The 27,526-nt window shown below is 41.3% G+C and overlaps 2 protein-coding genes across 3 annotated transcripts in view; both read right to left on the reverse strand.

The window, feature by feature from the left end:
* Positions 1-721, reverse strand: part of TXK (TXK tyrosine kinase) — a 64,914-nt gene extending 64,193 nt beyond the window's left edge. Inside the window, exon 1 of one of the 2 annotated variants that reach the window (XM_041723929.1) lies at positions 628-721. In XM_041723929.1, the coding sequence (XP_041579863.1) occupies positions 628-715 (88 nt within the window). In that variant the 5' untranslated portion in view covers positions 716-721. The remainder of the gene's footprint in view (positions 1-627) is intronic. The other variant, XM_041723932.1, reaches the window with a different exon arrangement.
* Positions 722-3,016: 2,295 nt separating this feature from the next.
* Positions 3,017-27,526, reverse strand: part of TEC (tec protein tyrosine kinase) — a 132,375-nt gene continuing 107,865 nt past the window's right edge. Inside the window, exons 9-18 of the mRNA XM_041726963.1 lie at positions 23,499-23,553; positions 20,696-20,775; positions 19,174-19,307; positions 14,859-14,933; positions 13,946-14,117; positions 13,606-13,822; positions 8,514-8,578; positions 5,721-5,839; positions 5,482-5,639; positions 3,017-3,704 (exon numbers count right to left, since the gene is read on the reverse strand). Coding sequence (XP_041582897.1) covers positions 3,621-3,704; positions 5,482-5,639; positions 5,721-5,839; positions 8,514-8,578; positions 13,606-13,822; positions 13,946-14,117; positions 14,859-14,933; positions 19,174-19,307; positions 20,696-20,775; positions 23,499-23,553 — 1,159 coding nt within the window. The 3' untranslated portion in view covers positions 3,017-3,620. The remainder of the gene's footprint in view (positions 3,705-5,481; positions 5,640-5,720; positions 5,840-8,513; positions 8,579-13,605; positions 13,823-13,945; positions 14,118-14,858; positions 14,934-19,173; positions 19,308-20,695; positions 20,776-23,498; positions 23,554-27,526) is intronic.

Genomic DNA, 27,526 nt, shown 5'->3' on the forward strand with positions numbered 1-27,526 from the left:
GTATGGCCGAGCTTCCTTAAAACTGGGTGTTATAGTCGTTCAGAGCTAAAAGCAAAGACAGTATTTTCCTTCCTTAATTTTGTTAAAGGAATTTTGCACCTTAAGGCCCTCATACAGAAGTAAATTAATAAGCATTTTCAAAATTGCACATGGAACTGAACAGTCTTCCAAAGCAACTCCAAAATTACGCTCAGGAAGGATGCGTCATTTTTTTACCTCCTGTTTATGGTACCTTGTTGGGAGGTGGGCAGAAAGAGGGCACCACTTTACAGATAAGGACTCGATAGAAGAAGTTGCCAAAGGTTGACCCAGCAAGGCTGCTGCGAATCCAGAAACTAAAACTTGGTCTCCCAGCCCTCAGCTCCTGAGTTCTTTATGCACAATATCCCTCTAAACACCAGCACTTTTCAAACTGCAGGTCCACGGAGAGATTTAAGGACACGGTTTTGTCTCCCTTTGCATTCTCAACGCTGAACACTAAAACTGCCTCGCTGCGATGGTCATCTCGAACACAGAACCCTGTCATTGCATCTGGGAAAATTATCTGCAAGGCTCCACAAGCCTCAGCTCAAGAGTAACAGCCCCAGAACCAGCCCTGAAGGTGCAGGACAAAGTCATCTTACTTACAGGTGGAAAGAATCATGGCTGGGCTTCTGCAGGGAGCAGACCAAAGAGCCTTCAGTTCTCGAGCGGCACTCCAGTCACAAAAACACATCTTTTAACTGAAATCATAGCTCGCCCGAGATGTTTCTCACGAGCAAAGTTAACCCCACCTATTTTCCTGTTCTGAAAACCTCAGAGAAGTGTGTGAATGACAACCCAATGGCCTATATAAGAAAAGCTCAATAATCTACATCCAGATCTCTGAGAGTAGTTGCTATGGGTTCCTCATTCCCAACTGTGTGGGTGACTCCAGCAAACAACATTTTCAAGAAATCACAAACATTTTCATGAAAGGGACCTTAAAAAATAAAAAATAAAAAAATAAATCAAATCCAACTGCCCTCTCTGGACAGAAAAGGAAATGGATGTGCCAATAGGACGAGGGACACAGTGGCAGAAACAGGACGAGATTCTAGGTATTGAAATCTAAAATCTAGAATGTTCTGTCCTCCCACTCAGTACTGACAGTTCAAGGACCGTATTATGAAACTTCTTTGTGTGCGTGTGCGTGTGCAAGGATGGAAAGCCAATGCAACAATACACCTAAAAGGGGAGTGAGCCATGGCTGGGAAATGCAAACAACATCGATAAAAATTGCACTTATGGGTTGCACTTCATCCCCTTGGAAAACACAACCAAAAATTGAAACTAAAGGGAACAATTCTAATGAGCACATAGCATCTTCGTATTGCTGCCCTTCCTATTTCCTGCTTTATAGATTAAGATCTCTTTAAGCATTCGGGGTGGATTCTTCTATCTTGACTTCACTGTTTGCCTTCGTTGTGCCTTTAAACGAAACGGTTTTTAAGTCTTGGTGAAAAATGGAGAGAGTTTTGAGGACCATGTGTCCCAAATGTTGCCAGGTATTGTCCATCCCGTGTCCACATCAGTAGTGTACGTAACAATTAGTACAAGGACTATCTTTTGGCCCCGCTTTCTCCAGTACCATCCGGCACTCTGAATGCAGCTCCTCCAGGTGAAAAGGGAAGTATGGTACCGGAGGGGGAGGTGTGGGAGGAGGCAGGATGAAGGAGAAGAGGAGGAGAAAGACATCATGGACGGTACTGAGAATCCAGGCTAACGAGACTGACCAACGAGTCAGTTAAAAGGTTCGTATGTTTTTGCGATGGGGGTACAGCTACACAGGAAGGTGAGGAGGAAGGTGGCAAACAGACTGTAACAAGCCCTAAGATAATTTTTTTTTCCATTATAGGGAGGTTAAGGAAGGGTAGATGATAGTTCTTGGTGGATGGACAGGCTAGGAGGGGAAGAGATGGGTCTCCAGGGTCGCAGGGAGACACTGCTCAGAGCAGCCAGCAACAGCTCTACGTTCACACAACAGCTGTGCTACAGGGGACACCACAGCAGTCTCCAGAGCAGTTCAAAATCCAGAAGAAAGGCCCTGCATGTTGTGTGCACCTCGGCTTCCTACCCCCCCAAATACCAAGAAAAATGTGTGGGGCCGTACACGGCCTTGGCTACTGACGGCAGAGGCTGTTTCTTTCTCCTGGGCTCAGGGGGAGAAATGAAGGTTCCAGCTCAGCGGGTGTCTTTATCAGCGACCGTAAGGGTCAGAAACCCACTCAAACTTGACCACAGAGTCTACCATGAGGCTCTTCTAGGCCATCTCACGGATCCAGGAACTTAAGTCCATCCAGATCTCCCTAAAGCCGTCCAGGAGGCAGCTCAATAAGCCATGCTCTCCATTTTCCCTCTCTGCCACAATGGAAGCTTGCTCCTGGGTCTTGCTGGCAGTGGAGGCGGCTTTGTTGGGAACATCACCTCATCATGCTGCCCCAGAGCCCACCACCTCCACTGATGGCATCTATGTCCTGGGGCAGATTCTTAAGATGTAGAAAGTCACTACTGGTTGGGACGCCTGGGGGCTCAGCGGTTGAGTCTACCTTTGGCTCAGGTCATGATCCCGGGGTCCTGGGATCAAGTCCCGCATCGGGCTCTCCACAGGGAACCTGCTTCTCCCTCTGCCTGTGTCTCTGCCTCTCTCTGTGTCTCTCATGAGTAAATAAAATCTTTAAATTAAAAGAAAAAAAAGAAAGTCACTGATTGCCCCTCATTCAATTTTTTACCTAACTCCAATTAGTTATGGATACTAGGGGCAGGGTCACTCAGCCCAAACATGGGGCTGGCTGGGGACACCCCCAAACGTGTCTGCCTAAGTGGGGAGGAGGCACTAATGGTAGAAGGGTCTGGGCTTCTTTCTCTTCAGTATGGCATATTTGATCCCTGGGGGAAGAGAAATTAACAGCTGTAAGGCACAGCCCCTAATCCTTAAAAGGTAAACTCTTATGTTACAGAATTAGAATTTTTAATTAAAAGACAACTCATGTTTCTTATAAATATATATCTTTATATATTATATATATTTACAATATATACAGCATACAAATATTTTTTTAACGTAATACTCATGGCAGTCTTGAAAACAGATGTTTTCAAAACAAAGGATGCGTTCTTATCCAAGGTGGGTTCCTGATTCACCCAGAACCCACATTCTAGACAAAGCCTCAGGCCCAGATTTCTCTAGAAGTCAAGGAAAAGAGAAGGGCTGCTGGAATAAGATTCTAATTCCCTTTTCCTTCCCAAATAGCCTGACCTTCCAGTGTACCGGTGTACCAGCTAACGTGGCCCTCCATACACCCCTAAAATGGGCAAAGCGTGGGGCCCGGGCATAGTACCTAGCACACGGTGGGCACTCAAGTACTTGTGGGATGGATAAAAGCGAGTGTTCTTAATCACCCTCCCTAGGCAGCATTTCCATAGTTGGAAGGATTCAGTCCCAGAGCTCCCATTTGGGCTAGAAGCAAATGCTTTAGGTGTTTCCACTTTGTAAGTAAAACCGTCTACATGTCCAAGTACTAAATAAATTAAAAGTTAGCCACAAAGGGCCATCTCTTCCTCATGCTTCAGAAGCTGGATGCCACGGATCACAACACCACTCATCGTCCAAAAGTTTCTTCGCACTCGACTAGTTCATCTATTGTGCGCAGCAAATCTTCAAAGGAAGGCCTTCCCTCTGGTTTCTACGATTCAAAATCAAAGAGAAGCTGTGGGTTCCAGAATTCATCCCCCAAATAATTTCTCACTGCTCAAACTCATGTCACATAGCACACATTGCTTCGGGACTAGAGCACTCAGGTGTCTCCAAATGGGTCTACTCTACCCCGCACGTACTGTGGCGAGTGGCGAGACGAACCTTTCTATACGCTGCTTGTGGGTCTCCGTTCAAGGTCTCACAGAGCTCCTTACCACCTGCAACACCAAGGCCTGCTGACCTGCAGCGCCTCTATAACTTGTCCCTCCTGCACCCTCTTGCTCTTGGACTCTGCTGTCCAGTTCTCAAGGACTAGTCTTATGCAGCTTCCTATCAGTTTTACCCTTATTTTTAAGTTAAGAAATAATGATTAACTTATGAGGAAATTATCTGTGGACAAGAGTGGGATTCCTTCCTGTGGGTTTTTTGACAGCCTTCTGATCCCATCTTCCTGCCCCACAAAGTGAGCAGCTATTCCTACAGTTTCTCTTCACGTAATGATAAAACTTCCAACTGTATGAACAACCTGTAAATGATAGTGAGAGTTCTTGATTCCTGGAATGCCATCTGGGAACCAAGGATGTACATGGAAGGTGGGGCTGGGATGACCCTTCCCTCCCACTCACCCCTAGGAAAGGAAAGTCTCTGCCATTTGGGAGGGTGGCATCTATGTCATTTCTTGTGGGCACCAGTTCTGAGCTTTAGTTTGAGGACTCATTCCTGAGTGTGCTTTTTCCTCCCTCTTCCCTGCTCACCTCACCTCGAGTTTAATAAATATGGTTGTACTTTTCTTATTATGAAATAAATGTCTGTAACTGCTGTAAAAAAAAAATTCTTTTTTTCATTTCCCACAAGAACCCTCATGTGGGCTCTCTGCTCACTCAGACCAATCTGTACACACCCTGCACTCACTACCACCATCTGACCTTTGCTCCCACCGTCCTCTCCCACCCCCAGCAACACTTCCTGCTCAGGTCTCTCCATCCCAATCAGTGTTCTTTGGAGACAATAATGTCTCCAAAGACATTATTGCAAGAGTTCAAGAGCATGGGCTCTGCTTCTCTATAGCAAAGTGGCCTTGGGCAAGGGTCAGCTTCAGAAGCCCTGGTCTTCTCATCCACAAAGTGGTCACAGTAAAAATCTCTGCACCTCAAAAGGTTCTTCTGAGAAGGAAATCTAAAGCTCGTAGTACAGTGCCTAGCACACAATACACGTGAGCTGATATTATAACCTTTCCACACAATACATGTGAGCTGATATTATATAATCTTTCCAAAATCATTTTGGTGTCTCATCTATGAAGTGACGTTTTAAAACACCAGGAAGGAAAACTGCCAAAGGCTGTGAGGAAAGAGACCTGGGGGAAGTCGACGTTTGGTGAAAGAAACCCTCTCTGGTCGAAGAGTTTTATACTTCAAAAATCCAAGCAGTCCGGTGAAAGAAGAGCTACTTCTCCGGACTTATTCCCTGAGTCCCTAACTCGGGCAACTGTGACAGGATTTCCACTTGGGCTTGGGGAATTGTTGACTGAATGTCCACAGTTGACTGAATTTATGATTTTAATTTTTATCGTTTTCCACTTCTTCACCACCTTCTTCTCGTTATTCAGAACTGACTTGAGAGGGTTGGCTTTCGACCTAGGGTTTAAAACCATATACACCACGTACTAACTCACCAGGCTGCAAAGACTATACACTCTTAATCTACCAAGCCCAGATCCCTAAATGTTTTAGAGATTCAGAAAGAAAGCACAAAAATTTTTCTACCTCCTGCCAACATCTCAGCATCACCTCGTATACGTATTTGGATGCCAACTTCGGCCTGTAGAGTCGGTGGCCCCGGGTAACCATGGTTACCACTTCATAGTTGGTGTTTTTCTCAAAGGGCATCTTGCCTTCAGTGAATATTTCCCACATTAAAACACCTAGGAAAGGATAAGGATTACAAAGGATGCATCCACTGCCTCATCCAAGGAGAGCTGAGGAAAAATGAACCGTGTTCTTACCAAATGACCAGACGTCCGATTTGCTACTAAAGCGGCTGTAATTAAACACCTCGGGTGGACACCACTTCACTGGAAATTTTGCACCAGAAGAACTTGTGTATTGATCATCCAGGACATACCTAAAGTAAGACAAACCATAGGTTTACGCCTCTGAGTTACGAATTACATGTTGTACACGTTCTTTACATTTTTTTGTTCCTCTTAGAATCAAAAACACAGTTGACTGAAGTCCAAGAAGCATCCGGTTGAAGCTAAATGTTTGCCTCAGTGGCCACGCCTGGTGATTTCCATCTTCCTCTCAGCTTCACTTATGTGCTTGAGATGGATGCCCTGTAACATCAGAATCTACACTTTCATTTTTCTGTGCGTTTTTCTTTTTTATAAGGCGATAGGGGCAGAACACATTTAAAGAGTTAGCAAAGTTTTTTGTTGTTTTTTTTGGGGGGGGAGAGGGAGGGGTTAAGCAATTTTGTTCTTTAAACAGAATTTAACCCAAAGGCCCCACATGTAAAACATCTAAAGCGGAGCTGCTCTAAAGGAAGTGGTGCAGGGCGTTTGGGGAGACACGTGCTTTGGGCCCCCACAATTCCACAGAGTACAATTTACACCTACTGCAAATGAAAAAAGCAAATTGTAAAATGACATATGTCAATGGTGGCATATATATTTATATACCATGACATCCCTCCCACACACACACGCACACTCACACACTCACACTCTCACATACACTTTCAAAACAATACTCTGTGATCTTTGCTATGCAAGCACACTTACATCTTTCTGGAAGGACACGCGCCACCTGCAAACTTCTGGCTACCTCTGGGCAAGACCCGTGAGCAGGTGGGAGATATGGAGAACTCAGCCCTTCCTGTGATGTGCTCAGTATGTATTCACAAGAGGAATGTGTTTACGGAGGATCGGAATGTGTAAAGCTAATTTCTAAAACCTCCATGAGAAAACATTCAAATAGTGGCACAAACTTCCTTTGCTGCATGGTAACCACGCTGCCACAAGTTGGCTTAACTTGCCTGTCCGTCGGGGTGGGGGGCGGTTCTGAATTTAATGTCTAACGAGTGTTTTAGAGGGGCTGGTGCAAAAGCACACATTTTCTGAAAGCCAAACACATAAAAAAAAAAAATCAAACGTGAAACTAGAGGACTGTCAGGAGCTAAACGTGGCCTGTGTGTCCTGGGGCCGACGTGCCTGGCCCTGGACCAGCAGCCCTGGCCCTCTCTCGGCTCCTTGAGTAGGCCACACGGGCCCCAGATTTTAAGCTTTTATACTCGCTGTTTCTTCCACCTGGAAGAGTTTATCCTCAGATCTCCACCTAACTGGCTACTTCTGTCTTTTCGGTCTCTCTTCAAGCACCCCAGTCTCGAAGGGCCTCCCAGAGCTCCAGATCTGAAGCAGCTGCCGCTATCCCGCCCTGCACCATCGCTCAGCACTGCACCCCCCCGCCACCAGCCCCATGTGCCCCCTACCTTAGGGGTGAGCGCATTTTTTCTGTAAAGGGCCAGACCATGAATATTTCCTATTTCTCGGGCCATACAGTCTCTGTCACCGCTATCCAACTCTGCCTTCGTTGTGTGAAAGCAGCCACAGACAACACCCAACGAGCGGGGCTGGGTCCCAATAACATCTTATTTATGGACACTGACGCCTGAATGTCATATGATTTTCAATGTGTCCGAAAATTCTTTTCATTGTTGCTGACCATTTAAAAATTGGCAAACCACTGTCGGCTCACAAGCCGACAACAACAACAAAAAGGTGTTGAGTTACAACCTGGGCCAGAGGCCTTGGTACGCTGACCCCCGTGCTGGCACATCACTGTGTTTTTCTTCCCTTGGCCATCTCTCAGTTCTTCTGTCTCTCTTTCTCCTCCTGAATACGAGCTGCATAGGGGCAGGGGCTCATATGCCTTATTCCCTGCTATGGGTCAGCCTAACACCCAGCTACACGGTAGGCACCTGATGTTCTTACAGAGGGATGTAGGGATGAGTGAATAGAGAGAGAGGAGGGAAAGGACAAACAATACTTTCTAAAGGTCTCTTCTAACACTCTTTTAAAAATGACAAAAATTAAGAGAATGAAAACACAACAGACTTGGGGATTCTAAGAACGTTTACCCCTAAACACATTTCTGTGAAAACAAAGACTCTAGGAACCCAACTCAGGCCAGGGAGAAATGAAAGTAGTATATTTACCAGGCTCTGCTACCACCTAGTGGAGAAAATTATTAACATCGCAATGTATATATGCCTTTTTTTTTTTTTTTTAAAAACAAATTTATGTATCTCACAGCAGCTAACAAGATTTCCTTGCTACTTCATCAGTGCAGATTACCCCCCGGGCTTATTAATTCTACAAGCTAATGTGACTATTACCGGACGCCACATAATAAAGCATAAAGCAGTTATTATTTCTCAACAATTTGTTTACCTGAGAAGCAGCCCATGGTAACAGTCAAAACGGATACATTCAGCAAAGAAAATTTTCAAAATACAGATAATCTAATTTATTTTATTGCCCTACATCAAAAACACATGAAGAAGCAGAAAAGCCAATTAGTTTTCCCATGAAAATGACGGATCCTACAAACATTTTGCTAACAGAACAAAAGATGTGGTTTAAAAACAGCTCTTCGGCAGCCCTCAGAGAAAGAAGCTGACACAGTCAAACTCCCCCCCCCAAAAAAATAAATAAAAGGTCAGGCTTTCTGTGCCTTCAAAGGTACGTATTAATTTAATCCAAAATTTACAGAAAATATTCACATAGACTCAGCCTTACCTGGCCATTCCAAAATCTGACACTTTCACAACTCCTGCCTCATTTACTAGACAATTTCTGGCAGCCTGGAAAGTAACATTTCAATGGTGTATTAGTTACAAAGCTTTACAGGGTAGAAAAATGTAAATTCTGTTTATATTAAATTTAGTACATCCCAGCCAACATGGACAGAAGGTGGAAATGTCCCTTGATAAATTGGATTTATCGCTATAAAATGTCTTCAACATATATTTGAAACAATGGGTAGAAAAATCAGAAAGACATAAGTGCGATAAGACTTGATTACATGACTTTACCAACTATCACACCTAAACGAAGACTAACCTGCTTTCCCCCCTCCCATTTCTCTTTTTACTAAATTGTCAGGTTTTCTTATTGATGATGACATCTCTTGAAGTCCTTATTCCAGGTTCTCACTAGGTGAGTTTAATAACACACAACAAAGTGAGAGGTAACTGATCTTTTACCCAATAGGTTTTGCTCAGTGATTGATCATCCTGATCTCAGTCAAAACAAAACAAAACAAAACGCCAGCCACATGTAACGTAGTTGCCTTGTCATTAAATAATCCAGTATATTGTGATATGACATACGAAATTAGTCAAATGTAATTCTGGATTATTTAATGTATATTTTCTTACCCATTCTTTAAGGTTACAAGACTCAAGAAAACAGTTTGGTAAAAAGACACAGTATTTCTCAGAAGGAAAATAATATCTTTAATGCCATAACCTATGGACTAAGACACATTTTTTATTCCTGACACTTCTAGCATTTTACTCTCTGTAGGTGGCAATTCCACTTATATGAGATTATTCCTGCTGAATGTATTTTAAGAGTCTCTTCTCAAGTTCCCCAGATTTGCCCCCCGATCTTCCTATGGAGATACCTTATAATTACTTCACTTCATGGTCAACAGCATTCTTTGCCCAAAAGGAGCATCACAATCCTCCCCTCAAGGGTGATACAAACTTACTATCGTGATGTCAGTATAATGAGCGCAAAATTATCGGAACTGCTTCCACCAAGATATGATCTGTGTGGACAGATGCAGTCTGCCATATGCAGGTAGGCACTGGACTTTCAGCAGTTTTGAAAGTACAAAATAAAAGAGGAAGGTGCTCAGTTCACAACTTCATTATTTTTTTTAAAGATTTTATTTATGTGACAGAGAAAGGAGAGAAAAAACAAGCAGGGGGAGTGGCAGAGGGAGAGGGAGAAGCAGGCTCCCCACTGAGCAGGACCCTGGGATCATGACCTGAGCGGAAGGCTAACACTTAACCGACTGAACTACCCAGGCGCCCCAGTTCACAACTTTCAATATGACAAAGAGACATTCTCTATCATCACTGAGCATAACAACAATAATGAATGTTACATATATATCGCATCTGTTTTACAGACTCTTTGCCCCAATCACATAGTTCGATCTTTAAAACAGTCCTGTACAGGAAAAGCCCAGGGCCAGATGGCTTCACTGGTGAATTCTATGAAACATTTGGAGAAGAATTAACAGCAAATCTTCTCAAGCTCTTCCAAAAAATTGAAGAGGAGAGATTATTGTCAATCTCGTTTTGTGAGGTAAGCATTACCCTGACACTAGAACTAGATGAGGATACTACCAGAGAAGAAAAGTACAGGTCAATATCCCTGATGAACACAGATAAAAAGAAATCCTCAACAAAATATTTGCAAACGCAATTCAACAGCACATTAAAGGGACCATACATCATGATCAAGTGGGACTCATCCCCAGGACACAAGGATGGTTCAACATATGCAGATCAATAAATGTGATATACATACCACATTAACAAAATGAAAGATAAAAATCATATGATCATCTCAATAGAAGCAGAAGAAGCATTTGAGAAAATTCAACATCCATTTATAAAAACTCTCAACAAGTCAGTATAGAAGGAATATACCTCAACAAACTAAATAAAGGTTATGTATGACAAACCCACACCTAACGTCATACTTAGAAGCTAAAACCCTTCCTCTAAGATCGAGAACAAAACAATGATGCCCACTTAACCACATCTATTCCACATTACTGAAAGACCTAGCCAGAGCAACTAAGCAAGAAATAGGAACGGCATCCAAATTGGAAAGCAAAATTAAAGTTTCTGTTTGCAGTTGACATGATATTAGGTATTGAAAACTCTAAATACTCTACCACCAAAAACAAAAAAAAAAATAGAATAGATGATCTCAGTAAAGTTGCATGATACAAAATGAACACACAAAAATAGTTGCATTTCTATACACTAACAATAAAATAGCTGAAAGAAATTAAGAAAACAAGTATACTTAAGATAGCATCAAAAACAATAACATACATAGGAATAAATTTAACCACAAAGGCAAAATCCAGACCCTGAAAACTATAAGACTTCTGATGAAAAAACCTGAAGACAACACAAATAAATGGAAAGCTCCATGTTCATGGGTTGGGAAAATTGATATTAATGAAAAATCTGTACCACCCAAAGCCATCTACAGACTTGATGTAATCTCTTTCAAAAATCCTTTGGCATAGTTCACAAATAGAAAAAACAACCTAAAATTTATATGTAACTACAAAAGACCTCAAGGAGCCACAAACAATCTTGGGAAAGACTGAGAACAAAGCTAGAGGCATCACATGGTCTGATTTCAAACTGTATACAAAGGTATAGTAATCAAAACAGTATGGTACTAGCAGAAAAACAAATACAGACCATTGGAAAAGGATACAGAGTGCAGAAATAAATCCATGCATTCAACTAATCTTTGACAAAGGGGCCAAGAACACACAGTGGGGAAAAGACAGTCTCTTCAACAAATGGTGCTGACAAAACTGGATATTCACATGCAAAAGAATGAAATTGGATCTTGATCTTATACCACACAGAAAAATTAACTTGAAGTGGATTAAAGACGTAAATGTAAGACCTGAAACTATAAAACTCCTAGAAGAAAACATGGAAAAAGCTCCCAGACACGGTCTGGGCAATGAATTTTTGGTATGACACCAAAAGCACAAGCAACGAAAGCAAAAATAAATAAGTGGCCTACATCAAACTAAAAACCTTTGCACAGCAAAGGAAACCATCAATAAAATAAAAGGGAAGCTACGGAATGGGAAAACATATTTGCAGAACCATATATCTGATAAAGAGTTAATATATAAAATACACAAGGCACTCATACAACTCAAAAAAGTAAATAATCCAATTTTTACAAGGAGCAAAGAACCTGAATACACATTTTTCAGAAAAAAACCCCACGTATACAAATGGCCAAGAGGTACATGAGAAGGTGTTTAACATCATTAATTATCAGAGAAATGCAAATCAAAATCACAATGAGATACTATCTCACACCTGCAGGATGGCTATTATCAAAAAATGCAAGAGATAACAAAAGTTGGCAAGGAAGAAAAAACGGAGAAGGGGGAACCCTTGCATATTATTTGAAGGAATGTAAACTGGCACAGCCATTATGGAAAACAGTATGGAGTTTGTTAAAAAAAAAATTGAAAGTATGATCCAGTAACTCTACCTCTGAATATATACCAAAGGAAATGAAATCAGAACCTCAGAGAGATCTCTGAACTCCCATATTTATAGGAGCATTACTCACAACAGCCAAGCTAGGAAATAATCTAACTGTCCATCAACTGATGAGTGAATAAAGATGTGGTATATCTATACAGTGGAATATTATTCAGCTAAAAAAAACTTTAGGGCAACATGGATGAACCTGGAGGGCATTATGCTAAATGAAATAAGCCAGATAGAAAGGCAAATACCGTATGATACCATTTATATGTGAAATCTTAAAAAAATGTAGAAGTCAATATGTTCTGAGGATCTAATGGATAGCATGATACCTATAATTCATAATACTTTATTGTTTATTTGTAATTTACTGAGAGTAAATCTTAAGCATTCTCACCATAGTGAGGTATGGATACAATAAATATGACTACGATAATCATTTTACAATGCATATATATGTATTGTTATTATGTTGTTTACTTTAAATATAAGCAATTTCATCAATTATATCTCAATAAACTGGGAAACAGTCTTGTGAGCAAATGAATATTATAACCCACTCACAACTTATAAATACAGAAACAGATTCTAAGAGACATTCGATAACTACACTACAACACATCAAGAAGTCAGGCCTTCTATTTACAAACTTTCAGCTCTTAATTATGCCCTAAGTTCAGAGAAGAAAAAGAGAGGAAAAAAAAAAAAAAGAATGGAGGAGATAGGGAGAAAGAGTAGGAGAAAGGAAAGATTGTCTCCACCACCGTATTTTAGGACCAATAATATTCCTTTCTCTAGTATTCTCAGGAGTTAACATGAGCCTCCATGTTTACCAAGTGATTTGAGAAATCAGAAAAATAAACCAAGGATTTCTGTTATAGCTTCTGCTTACATTGTGTGAGGTGGAAAAGAGGTCAGGATTTAGTGAAAGGAGGAGTCAACCCTTACACTCCCCCATTTATCACCTTACACAAGTCATTTCACTTCTCTCAAGCTAATTTTCTTATCTGTGAAACAATGATGATCAGAAAGCCTGTTGTGACTATCAGATGGGATTCTTTTGGAGACCAAATAGTTAATATATGTTTAAGTTGCTCAGGAACAGTGACCTATATAATTATGTATTCTTTATACAACTGCCTATGTAATTATGTATTAGATGTATTAGATTTAATCAAGATTTTTCTGTCAAAATTAGGAGGCGAGTTAAATTTCCCAAGTTTAAAGGTAATGGTAAAACATTGTTGAAAACAAATTGGAGGGGAGCCTGGGGTGGCTCAGCGGTTGGGCATCTGCCTTCAGCTCAGGTCATGATCCTGGGGTCCTGGGATCCAGTCCCACATCGGGCTCCCTGCAGGGAGCCTGCTTCTCCCTCTGCCTATGTCTCTGCCTCTCTCTCTGTGTCTCTCATGAATAAATAAATAAAATCTTAAAAAAAGAAAAAAAAAGAAAACAGAAATTGGATATTAACACGTCACTGCTCATTTGCTGCCCCAGTGTGACGAAGGACCTCGGCCAGGGATGAGAATACAGGTGGTTATGATTACCAGATCTCTGTGAATGAAGCTGTTTCTCTCCAGGTACTCCATCCCTTCACACACATCTTGACACATGCTCAGCAGCACATCTCTACTCAAGTGACCTTGTCTCTGTCGGAGGAAATTCAGAAGACAACCCCTTTCCATGAACTCGGTGACGATGTAAATTGGTTTCTGCTGGGTGCACACACCGTAAAGCTGTACTAGCTTCGGGTGTGTCAGCTTCCTGGGAGGGAAGTCATGCATACAAACTGTTAACTATAGGAAAAGAAAACCGCAGGCCTATTAGGCTGGTGAGGGGCTACTTTCTGATGCAAAAAGAGGAATCAGAAAGCACGTGGTCACTTACATCATCACTTTAGCTTCTTCTATAAAGTCTTCCTCACACATGGCACCTTCCTTGATAGCTTTGATCGCCACCTTGTACTGGGCTCTCCACTTGCCGAGCCTCACCACTCCAAACAGTCCGCTCCCCAGTTCCCTCATAAAGGTCAGCTCTGAAGGGTTGATCTCCCATTTTTCTGTCAGACAGAGGGGGAAGGTGATAATGTTTAATAAGGAGAACACAGCGTGAAACAGCGGGAAGCAAAGAAACTACAACCAAGGGCCATGTCAAAGTTACAGGATAATGCAATTAGCAGTAAAACATAGACTTGCAACCTGCATCTAAACTACAGAAGGTGGCTTTCCACCCCCTGGGGAGGATGCGTCCTTCAAAGCTGTCACAGTGCAAGTAAAGCAAACAGGAGAAGGCAAAAGATGCTGAGTAACAGGCTAATAATAATAGAGCTTAAAGGTACTTAGGAATAAACCTAAATCAAATACTACCTTCTTACCATTCTTCCCCCCTGCCCCCATGACACCAGCTTGGAAAGAATTTAATCTTCTGTTTAAAAGGCTTTTTGCTAGAAGCAGCAAAGACAATCAAGCTGGATGCCTTCTTTATTACCTTCATCCTTACTTTCCTGTGAGTAACCAATCAAGCTGGTGAGAACCACAAAAGGATTTGATTTATTTTAGAAATGACATGGTAATGCTTATTCTTCACCCAGAGGAAGTTTTCTGCTGCATTATGAATAATGATGAAAACAGAAAACCTAGGGTTACCATAGCTACTAGTATAATCCCCCAAAAACCCGTATTATAAAACTATAAAAGCAGTTCCACTTATGTGGAATTCTAAACCTCTAAACTGGTCTTGTGGTAATGGGTTTTTTTTTCCCCCAAGGAAACTTAGCCAATGCAACTAAAAAATGAGTTACCATAGCTGAATCCTGCAGTGGTTGGTGCATTCTTCTCCTTCGTACTAACTGGGTACCGCAGCCTTGTGACAAGTCCTGGAAGTCAGAGAAAGCACTGTGATTGAATTCATTCTAAATCATTCTGCATGGAAATGCACAAACTTAGATGCTCATGTATAAAGGTCATTCATTTATTCACTTAGTGCTCATCCACTGTGTGTACACGCAGCACTCTGCTATATGCTAACAAAATATGAAAAGAGCAGAAGGCAGGCAGGAAGATGATCCTGTTCTTTGAACTGACAATTTCATATTTTTATGGAACATAAAAAACTTTTTAAAATACATTTTTATTCACCCAACAAACATGGCCTTTTCAATACTAAGTGTTTATCGAGCACTCTGCTAGCATATTCTCAAACATTTTTAATTCTTTCATGTTCTTTTCCAATGTGATCTGAACTATGAAAGGGAATTACAGTAGTCTCAAAAATTAACATGAGTCACCGTGAGTAACTAAACACTAGCAATCTTATCATAAATATGGAGCTCTAAGATATCAACAGCAGGGACCCCAAGTCACCAAAGTAATGCTGAAAAAGAAAAGCAAAGCTGGAGATATCACGATTCCACGTTTACAAGCTATATTACAAAGCTATGATCATCAAGACAGTACGGTACTGGCACAAAAACCAACACACAGATCAATGGAACAGAAAAGAAAACCCAGAAATGAACCCACAACCATATGGTCAACTCATCTTCAACAAAACAGGGGAAGAATATCCAGTGGAAAAAAGACAGTCTCTTCAACAAGCGGTGTTGGGAAAACTGGACAGTCACATGCAAAAGAATGATATTGGACCATTTCCTCATACCATACACAAAAATAAATTCAAAATGGATAAAAGACCTAAATGCAAGACAGGAAACCATTAAAATCCCAGAGGAGAATACAGGCAGCAACCTCTTTGACCTTGGCTGTAGCAACTTCTTATTAGACATGTCTCTGGAGGCAAGGGAAACAAAAGTAAAAGTGAACTACTGGGACTTCATCAAGATAAAAATTTCTGCACAGCACAGGAGATAATCAACAAAACTAAAAGGCAATCTATGGAATGGGAGAAGATATTTGCAAATGACATTATCTGGTAAAGAGTTAGTATGCAAAATTTATGAAGAATTTATCAAACACATAATCTAGCAAAGAAATGGGCAGAAGACATGAATAGACATTTCCCCAAAGAAGACATCCAGACGGCCAACAGGCACATGATAAGATGCTCAACATCACTCATCAACAGGGAAATACAAATCAAAACCACAATGAGATCACACCTCACACCAGTCAAAATGGCTAAAATTAACAATTCAGGAAACAACAGATGTTGGCGAGGATGTGGAGAAAGGGGAACCCTCTTGTACTGTTGGTGAGAAAGCAAACTGGTGCAGCCACTCTGGAGAACAGTAGGAAGTTTCCCTGAAAAGTTAAAAATAGAGCTACCCTATGACTCAGCCATTGCACTATTAGGCATTTACACAAAGGACACAAAAATACCGACTCAAAGGGGTACATGCACCCTGATGTTTATAGCAGCATTATCAACAACAGCCAAACTATGGAAAGATCCCAAATGTCCACTGACTAATAAACAAATAAAGAAGATGGGGCGTATATATACAATGGACTATTACTCAGCCATCAAAAAGAATGAAATCTTACCATTGGCAATGACATAGATGGAGCCAGAAGGTATTATGTCAAGCCAAATAAGTCATTTGTCAAGACAAATACCACATGATCTCATTCATATGTGGTATTTAAGAATCAAAACAGATGAACACATGGGAGGGAGGAAAAAGAGAGAAGGAAACAAACCATAAGAGACTCTTAACAATAGAGAAAAAACTGAGAGTTGATGGAGGGGGTGAGTGGGGAATGGGCTACATGGGTGATGGGTATTAAGGAGGGCACTTGTTGTGATGAGCACTGGGTGTTGTATGTAAGAGATGAACCACTTAATTCTACTCCTCAAACCAATACTGTATGTTAACTAAGCAGGATCAAATTAAAATTTGGGGGAAAAAAAAGGATATAAAATATCAACAACTGGGAACACCCAACTACTGGAAATCAGTGAGGTAGGTTAGACACACAGCACTAAACATGAAGAAATGGAAGGTATCTCTCCTATAAGCACCCAGAGCACTCTTCGATTACGACATATCTCACAGTAACTTTATTTTTTTTTAATTTTTATTTATTTTTATGATAGTGACACAGAGAGAGAGACAGAGAGAGAGACAGAGACATAGGCAGAGGGAGAAGCAGGCTCCATGCACCGGGAGCCCGACGTGGGATTCGATCCCGGGTCTCCAGGATCGTGCCCTGGGCCAAAGGCAGGCGCTAAACTGCTGCGCCACTCAGGAATCCCCTCACAGTAACTTTAAATTGTTCTATATTTCTGTGTCTCCCTCACCAGATGGTAAGATGAGAGACAGGATCTTACCTGTGAGAGTCACCAGTGACGCCACCATAATCTCCCTAGAGCCAGGCAATAGTTCCTGGCGTGTAATGGGCACTCAATACATGTTTGCTAAATGAGTGAATTTAGATAATGGTGAAGAATAAAATTTATACAAGAATACAGACACATAAAGAAATAAGGGAATGTGAACAGTAAAAAAAGAAAATAACAGAATAAGAGATCACAAAAAGTTCTTTGGGGGGATAAATTGATATATAAGAAGCTCCCCACATGTTAAACACAGAATTAACACATAACCCAGCAAAATCACTCGTAGGTAAGCCACCAAGAGAAGTGAAAGATATTTCCAATCAAAAACTTGTACACAAATGTTCACAGCAGCATTATTCAGAACAGCCAAAATGTGGAAACACCCCATATGTCCACCAACTGATGAATGATGACAAAATGGATAAATGAAATTAACACAGTGGATTCTTATTTTTCAATAAAAAGGAATGGAGCACGTACAGAGGCTACAATATAGACAAATGTCAGAAACATCACATGAAGTCACACAAGCCAGTCACAACAGACCACATATTGTATGATTCCATCTATATGAAATGTCCAGAATTGGCAAATCTGCAGAGACGGCAGATAGGTTACCAGTTGCCAGGGGCTAGATGAACGAAAGGGGGACAAGGGGTGACAGGTGATGGGTACAAGATTTCTCTTGGGGATGACAAAAATGTTCTTAGATTACGGTGATAGTTGGCACCACTTTAAATATACTAATAACCATTTACCTGTATACTTTAAATGGGTATATTTTATGATATTTAAATTATGCCCCAATGAACTGGTCCTATCATTAGCTAAGGAAATGGGCACCAATGTGGTTTCTGTTTTTGGTGTTTGGTTTGTTCCCATTCTGGTAGTGAGTATAGCAGAGATTCAAGAAGATGGAAAACTTCGTGTCCAGGACACGATGACTCTAGTCTTTGGAAGTCAATAGCATAGCCCTAAACCCTGAGCTTGTCTGGCAGCTTCGGTAACAACTCTAACATGGACATACCTTGGGTGTTCGTTTCAGAACCGCTGAAGAAAGGAAACCAGTCAAAGACACTTCTATAGATGGTATAAAGCACACTGTATTCAGGACCACTGTGATTGGAATATGGACCACTGCAATGGGGTTGTAGAGCTTGAGAGAGATTGGGCTCAACTCCAAAGCATGGACAAATGGGAATTTATAGCCAAGGAGTAGGGTAGGAGTCAGTGGATGGAAAACTACTAAGAGAAATGCTGGGCAGTAGGGGTTTCTGGGATACACCAATCTAAAAGGATCTTGCTGAAGACAAGCCAGGGTGACCAGACATCACCTGGTGGAAAATAAGGAACCTGACCAGATATTGAGCATGAGCAGACATTAGATGTCAAGGTGGGAACTCTGGTTCAACTGACTTAGCAGAGTTATTTTGAAAAACTGGATTTTACAAGAAAGCGCACAAATGGGTCTAGAGGATGGTTCAGGAGCCTGACTGATGATTGGTCAGGCAAAGAGCCTTTGTCAGCACCAAGGGTATAAATCACAGAAATGTGAACATTTATCATATACAACAAGAATAACTCATGTCCTAAGGTCAAGACAGCTTTTTATGGGATTTAAGATTACTTCCATTTTTTTCTTTGTGTGTGTGTGTGTGTATATATATATATATCTCACTTCCTTAATATGCAATAATTTTTAATCACATTCTAAAATTAACTACAAACTGAAACTGCTCAAGGCAAGAATTCATCACAGTGTCTGTTCATTTTAATCACTACCCTCTATCTGAAAAATGTTTTAATAGATCACTTACCTGCTGCATTGTGCTTATGATATTCAATAATCTCGGGAATTGAACCAAAAGCATGTTTTTCGGCCAGATAATACTTCTTTGGGGATGTTGTTGTTTCCTTTATATGATAATGCCTGAAACCTGATGAGCCCTCCCTGAAACGGAAATCCAAATGTGTTAGCACCAAGCTGGAATCACGTAACTTCATTCTTAAGATATTTTCCACCAGGCAGCCACAGGTCCCTACATAGAGTCCCTTCTATCCTCTGTATGACTTTATTTTTCCCCATGTTCTTCTTAGCTTCGACTTTCACATTAACAGGTGGAAGTTTTTAAAGTGGTCACTGATAGTGTACTTGGCCCTTGCGTGAGATTATGAAAGAAAAGATTTACCAATTCCATTTACCAACAGTTAAAAGTCTTAAAGTCACTATATTAGCTGGCTACTGTTCTTTGCCTTTGCTATTTTTTAAAAGATTTTATTTATTTATTTGAGAGAGAGAGAGAGCACGAGTGGGGAGAAGGGCAGAGAGGCAAAGAGAAGCAGACTCCCCACTGGGCAGGGAGCCCAACCCGGAGCCGGATTCCAGGACCCCGGGATCATCACCTCAGTGGAAGGCAGCCACTTAACCAACTGAGTCACCCAGGTGCCCCTGTCCCTGCTATCGAGGCAAACCTGCAAACATTCAGAAGACCTATACTTCTAAAAGTGAAAAAACAGACTTATAAAAAGTGTACAAATTCTATTTTAGAAAGCTTTCTAGAACACAGATCAAGTCATCCCTGGCCAAAAATCCTTTCAAGAGAACTGCCTCTGCTCTTAAAATAAAGCTTCTTGACATTGACGTGACCTGACCTCTACTTTTATCTCTTAGGGTTCCCTTTCCTCCCTACCCCACCCCTCCCATTCTGGCTATAATATGTTTTTGTCAGTTCCTGGAACTCACCATATTCTCACTCAATTCTGGGTCCAAGCAGTTTCCTAAATCAGAAACACTCTTTCCCCTCCCTCCGACTTCTGCCTGCATCACCCATCAGGTCTGGCTAAATGTCTTCAGACAGCATTGGCAACTGACTGGGATACCTCTGGGCTATGGTACCCCAACCCCCTCCTGCCACCACATACACACATTCTCTCCGAGCATAGGACTTTATGTACTACCTTAAGTGCCTGCTTGCTTGTCTGAATCCCCCACTAAGCTATTGGAGGGCAGGGTCGTGTGTCTATTTTGTTCACTGTGGTATATTTAGTGCTTAGTGAAGCACGCGGTAATTATTTCTTGAATGTTGCTAAAGTTTCTGTAGACATTATCAACAGATATGAATGGAAAACCATAAGAAAATTACCAGGTATAGGAAATATGGATATAAGGAAATATGAATAAAAAAAATAGGGCAGACTTTAGAAACCAAGTTTAGATTTCCTTGTTTAATGCTGAAATGCAGCATATTTTTTAAAAATTAGGAATGCATACAAACTATATAGGAACTTCATACAAAAACACTTAGAGAGAGATGATTGATTGATTGATTGATCACTTACCCTCCAAACTTTGTATAAAGGGAGACGGTGTACATGCCTGGTTGACTGGAATCCCTTACCATAAAACCACCTTCTTTATCCTAAAATCCAAGTTAAGAAAATTTTTTCAACCCAATAACAAGTATCAATGGCATAGAGAAGATTCAAGAAACCAATCTTACAATTTCACGATTATTCTTTGCCTAGAAAATCTGCTTTGGAGAAGCACAATTTACAAACAGGGTGCATCTGCATGACTTTCCCCTTCACGTTACTGTGCTACGAGATTAGCTAAAGAATATACTCTCCCAATTCCTCACAATCACAAATCTTCACATACACCAGCATGAGACATTTCATCAATAGATCTCTCAGGGCCCTTCCAGAACCAATAGACAAGATTTTGCAATTCCTTTAAGTTGTGGACATGTGGGAAAACATTTACTAAAAACTGCATTTCTTAATAACAGGGTTTCATTTCATATACTTTTCATGTTTGCTATAAGCTTTGAATCCTCACTCAATATCATCTTCTATCCACATAGCATTTTCCCTGTAAATATCTCAGTGCTCTTTATAAGAACATTTTTTAAAAATCCCTAATTCCCCTGGAAATCAATGTTAAATATCACTGTTCGGAAAAGGAGAGATGGAAGCACAAGTAAATCAAGCAGAAAAAGCCAAAAGACAAAACAACATGGAATGACTAAAAGGTAAGTCCTCATCAGGTTTGAAGCCAAAGAGCAAGAAGCAGAAGCTAGGAACCTCCCATAGCTCTCCACCAATAACACCACAGTCTCCAGCTCTGCAATTGCTTTAAGATGAGAGTGCATTTAATAGTTGAAAAAAAAAATAAATTTTATCATTCAAAGGAAAGACAATGAATTAAAGCCCCACAAATAAATCTGATGAAAACAATTAGGTGCAATTAATGATCATAATAGTTTACCCATCAGTAAAAAAGCGTAATAGCTACCATATATTTATTGAGAGCTTACTATTGCTTTGGTGTATGTTCTAATATGTGGATCTATTTAATCCTCATAAATGTCCTATGAGACAGGTATTACTATTAACCCCGCTTTACTTCACAGGTAGGGAAATGGGGCACAGAGAGACTGGATACCTTGCCCCAGATCACACGGCTAGTAGGTAGCAGAGCCAAAATCTGGACCCTAGGCTTCCTAGCTACCCACCCACCTACAGCTGCTTCTCATTGCGCGGGGTCACAGGCAGGCATATAAGGGGAGTAGGTATGATAACATATCATTTGAATCAAGTAGTCACCTGCTTTTGCTCTCTCTCTCTCTTTTTCTTTAAAGATTTTATTTTTATTTATCCGAGAGACACACAGAGAGAGGCAGAGACACAGGCAGAGGGAGAGGCAGGCTCCCAGCAGGGAGTCCAACCTGGGACTTGATCCCAGGACCCCGGAATCATGACCTGAGCCAAAGGCGGATGCTCAACCACTGAGCCGCCCCTGCTTTTGCTCTCTTAACATAAACTACAGATATAAGTGTCTAGCAAAACCCTGACTGGTGGTAATAAGCAGGAGATAAAAAGAGAGCATGGTTTTAAAAAAATTGAGAACTACTAAGTAGAATAACAAGATCATAAATGCAGATAATTATACAGATCATCATCTAATCCAACCTCCTTATCTTACAGATGGGCAAAAGAGACTAGAAAAGTCACAGCTAGACTCAGGTCTCCCGACTTGGTCCACTGTAGCTTCCTCTATACTGTATCTTATCCTTTCATTTATTTATTTTTAAAGTGTAAGAATATTAAAACACTTATTATTATTATTAGGCATATTTATCTCTAAAGGTAACTCAATACTTATTAAAACTTTATTTATAAAAGATATCAGGTAATACTGATGTAAATTTTTTTTAAAAAGTAACTTCAGGGATCCCTGGGTGGCGCAGCGGTTTAGCACCTGCCTTTGGCCCAGGGCGTGATCCTGGAGACTCGGGATCGAGTCCCACGTCGGGCTCCCGGTGCATGGAGCCTGCTTCTCCCTCTGCCTATGCCTCTGCCTCTCTCTCTCTCTCTCTCTCTGTGACTATCATAAATAAATAAAAATTTAAAAAAAAGTAACTTCAAACAAAAGGGAAAAACACATTTAAGTACTAACATCAAGGTAGCAAATAATAAATCAGTGAGAAGGGAAGTAATGAAAATGCTACCAATGTATTAGCTGGTACCTATTTTTCGAATGTTGGTCATTAAGCTTTAATTAATTAGCCCAAATATATTAATTCAATTAACCTACTAGGTATAACGGTATGGGTTCGTTTCCCCCTCAAAAGAGGTACGTTGGAGCCCTAACCCCTAGTACTTCAGAATGTGACCTAATTTGGAGATTTACAGAGGGCATAGGGCTGAAATGAGATCTTTAGGCTGGGCCCTAATTCAATGGTGGGATCCTTAAATGAAAGGGAAATCTGGACACGGAGACAGACATGCATGGAGGGATGAAACACAGGGGAAAAGGCAAGAAGCCTAGAACAGATCCCTCCCTCACAGCCCTCAGATGGAGGAACCCTTTTGGCATCCTGATTGCAGATTTCCATCTAACTCTAGAACCATGCAACAATTCACGTCTGTTGCTTAAGCCACTCAGTTTGTGGCTCCTTGCTTTGGCGGCCCCAGAAAACTAACACTATACCGATCCTCCATTTTAAATGATTAAAAAGAACCACTTACATCACAGTGTTTTTTAGGCTAGAGAAACAGTTGTGTGAAATCATTTCTCAGAGATTTGTCATAATTATTTTGTGCTGAAACCAAACCCACAAAACAAGTACAAAACACTTACTTCACTTCTGAGAAGCTGCTCTGCTTTGCTTCTGTTCGTGTTTCTGCAATACCACCTGAACAGAAAAAGGATGTTGAAAGCCTCGGGTTTTTAAAATTATTTTTTATTCTTTGTAGGATTAACAATGTAATACTGCTCATCAACAACAAATAAAATTAATAAGAACAGAATGTTACTCACAAGCTCAATAATATAAGCAACCGCTAGAAACATTTGGATACATATACTTTCAGACTTCTTCTACCCACCTCTTTTTATGAGGATACACACACATGCCAACATTCATATTTTCTTATTAAAGTGGGATCAAATGATACTTGCTATATCATAACCAGAATTTTTTTAATATAACAGTATATGAGGCATTGTTGGAAAGCAATCTAGTTCTCTACATCATGGTATGGATATGACATAATTTATTTAAGCTATTCTTCATTATTTAAAACAAAAATCATTTCCAATTTTTCACTATGGTAGGGATAACAAGAACAAATTTCACTGCACAAATTCCAACATGTAGGAAACATTACCTTCCTTTCATTATTGTATGTATTTAATTCAAATTAAATCTTACCCAAGCCTTCATCCCACCAATAGGCTGTAGATTTCATCTCAAGTCTAAACCGAGGCTCCTCCATTGAATTTCACAAAGGTCCCAAGTGCCAGAAGAAGCAGAGCAAAACAGAAGAGTAGGCTTCCTGGGTCTTCTAGACTTACTAGTTGCAACACACCCCCACCCCTCGGAGGACATCCGAGGCTCTACTGTAGGGATCGTGCCATAGCCACGCAGCAATGCCTGCCCTCCTGCCAGTCCTGCCACCACTCCATGCTACTCCACTCCACTCCCAAACCGTTGTAGCTCAAAGCTCCTTCTTAATCCTTGGGATATCTTTTCCAAGGAAAGGTGGAAACTGCCATGGCCCACCTCATCCTCAGAGACGCTTGGCCCTCTCCCTGCTTCCCCAGCCCAGTCTTTCCATGATATTATAAGTCGGCCAAAGAACATGAACTCGGACCGTCTTCTTTGGCTTTAAAAGTTTTAAACTTTTTATTGTTGTTTGTTTTGGTCGGCTTGCTTTAGACGTCCTTTAGTGAGCAGAGAACCTTCCACCACAGTCCAATTTCTTGAGACTTTCAATGTTATGAAACCAGAGTGACCCCTCTGGACATTTTTGTTTCCCATCACTGGTTCAGCCTTTTATAAAAGAACCAGCACCTGCCTTTGACCCAGCAAGCACCCTGAGACAAGCGAAAATAAAGGCCTTCCCTGATTGTGGAAGGGAAAAATATAAAGAACAAAATATAAGATCTTTTTTTGGCCTAGATTCTTTATGCACTTGTAGCAGTCAAGCTACAATCTCAATACAGTAACTCTTATTTTCTTTGGAGCCTGAGGTTAATGCTCCACAATTGGAGTTGTGGGCATTAAGATCTTCTTGCGGTGGACCCCACTTTATGAACTGAGACCGAGTTTAACAAAAGTGCAGCTGTAATCAATCAATTTCTGGATGCAACAGAGAGATACAGTAAATGAGGAGAATGGAATGGATTCTGTCCCTAAGCTTTTCCACTGATAAAGACACATTTGTCAGAATGTCAAAAAAGTTATAAAAATTAATTAAGGAAAGGCAACTAGAGCTCTCACGGTGTATTGTAAACCAGCAGGACCTGAAAGACTGGGGGGGGGGGGAGAAATTATCTTTATAAATAACAAAGACCCAACCCCGTATCTTCACAGCAAGAGTAAGCAATGGAGGTTTAGTCTCGCTTTCAGATGGAAGAAATCAGTAAGGCTATCTCAAGAGGAAATTATATTTAAGATATTCAGAGACAGAATGAGGTCCTTTCCCATCTAGTACATTCAGTTCTTGGGAAGGACAAGGGAATATAAGAAAGAAAAGGTGGGACACCTCGGTGGCTCAGTCGTTGAGCGTCTGCCTTTGGCTCAGGTCATGATCCTGGGGTCCTGGGATAGAGACCCACATAGGGCTCCCTGAAGGGAACTGCTTCTCCCTCTGCCTGTGCCTCTGCCTCTCTCTCTGTCTCTCATGAGTAAATAAATAAAAATCTTAAAAAAAAAAAAAAAGCGGGGGGGAGAAAGAAAAGGAATCCATGCCACAAAAGGCAGGTAGGCTTTTAAAAATCCTAAATAGGATCATTCTTTATGGCATTTGCAGATTCCCTGGAAAGGATATTTTTCCCTTCCTAGGATATAAACCCAGACCTTTGAGAATATGTTGAAGGAAGGAAAGGAGGAAGGGGTGATAAACAAACAGATGAATCAATTCTTGGTGTTTCCCAATGGCCTGTTGTGAATTCCCTCCCTCCTCTGTGATACTTCTCACCAGGGGAGAAGGGAGGGACAGTGGTGCCTCTGCGGCACTCATCCTGGTGAGAACTCTACACAGAGGTAATGGTGAGGGAGCCCACCTGGTGATCAGGAGCCCTGGCACAGATGCCAGCCCACCTCCATCTCTCCTCGCCCGTCGCAGAGACATCTCTCTGAGAGAGAGTGTAGTGAGCTCCCCCTGATGAAGGAACTCACTCTACACCCAGAAAGAATGGCCTAGGATTTGTAAATAACTTGTCAGTCCGTCCATCCCTAGATATCAAAACCCGATGTGAATGAGGTTTTCAGATTGGCTAGTCATTTCGAAAACATTCTAGAGGATCAGGACTTCACAATGGTGTCCGAATAGAAAAGGAGATGTGGGGACACTCTGTCTTTTCTGGGAAGTTCGGATGCTGGGCAAGCTTCTTGGGGAGGATGCGTTGAATAAATCACAAAAGGAAGACAACCAGCTTAAATGAGGGAAAAACAGAAACCAACAAACCAACCAACCAACCAGCTATAAACCTTTGCTGGTTCTCTAATCTGACCCTTTCCTCCTGAGCCACCCACTCAAAAGCCTTATCCTAGACTTTGCCCTGTTCTAAGGCCCTTTCCTGTCTGTCATCTCCTGCCTTTAACATCTTTCCATCAAAAACATGTCATGACCATCACCAAGATCCCACTTTGTCTCCTGCAGCAGCTCCTCTGACCTTCTGCTCCTCAAACAGGAGGAGCCTGGGTGTTGCCTCGGTGTGGAGGTCAGAACTAGATTCAGATAGCCCTGGGAGCCTCGGGCCTGGCAGTCCTGTGTCCAGCTCTGTGGACAGTCTGTTGCCTGGGACTCCCAGGCCCAAACAAACAGCAGAAGAACTCTTGATTCAATAGCTGGCAAAAGGTTTTTAACCCTGGGGACATTCAAGACGTGTTACAGCAGGGGCTGTAGCGAAGAACAACACAAATCTTGGCATGGGAAGAGAGTGAGAGAAGACGGGGGATCTCCGATGGTCTACTCTGAGAGGAGGTTTCATCTTTCTCATTGAGCGAGGCACGGCACATGCCATGTGGAATTCCTGACCCTGGGTGGAGGTCTGCGGGGATTCCCATGGCAGACCCTACACAGCAAATTCACTTAGTCACACTGAGGAAGAGGGGAGTCCCTTAGAAGAGAGGAAATTTCCAAACTAAGATAAATCCAAAAAACTCATGGCGATGAATCATAATCTCCATAAAATCCTTATTTGTAATCCCATGAGTCCAGGGAGTTCTCACAGTTAGATAAGGATTATGTGGCTTCCAAGCACAGCCCAGAAACATTATTTATTTTACATATTTTTTGTGCTGTTACCTATTTCTTAAACAACTTCAGGGGAATCACATCACTGAGTGCTATTCATCTTTTTCTAGATTTTAAGGTACACTCACATTACAGAAAGTGCTATGGATGGAAGACACAGCTTTTTAGTGCTGGTGGTGGTGGTGGTATTTTTTTTTAAAGATTTTATTTATTTATTCATGAGAAACAGAGAGAGAGAGGTAGAGACACAGGCAGAGGGAGAAGCAGGCTCCCTGCATGGAGCCCGACATGGGACTCGATCCGGGGCCTCCAGGATCATGCCCTGGGCCGAAGTCGGTGCTAAACTGCTGAGCCACCCAGGCTGCCTGGTGGTAGTATTTTTAAATAAGTGAATGAAGCATC

This window comes from Vulpes lagopus, chromosome 12 (genome assembly GCF_018345385.1).
Source record: "Vulpes lagopus strain Blue_001 chromosome 12, ASM1834538v1, whole genome shotgun sequence".
Lineage (NCBI taxonomy): Eukaryota > Metazoa > Chordata > Mammalia > Carnivora > Canidae > Vulpes > Vulpes lagopus.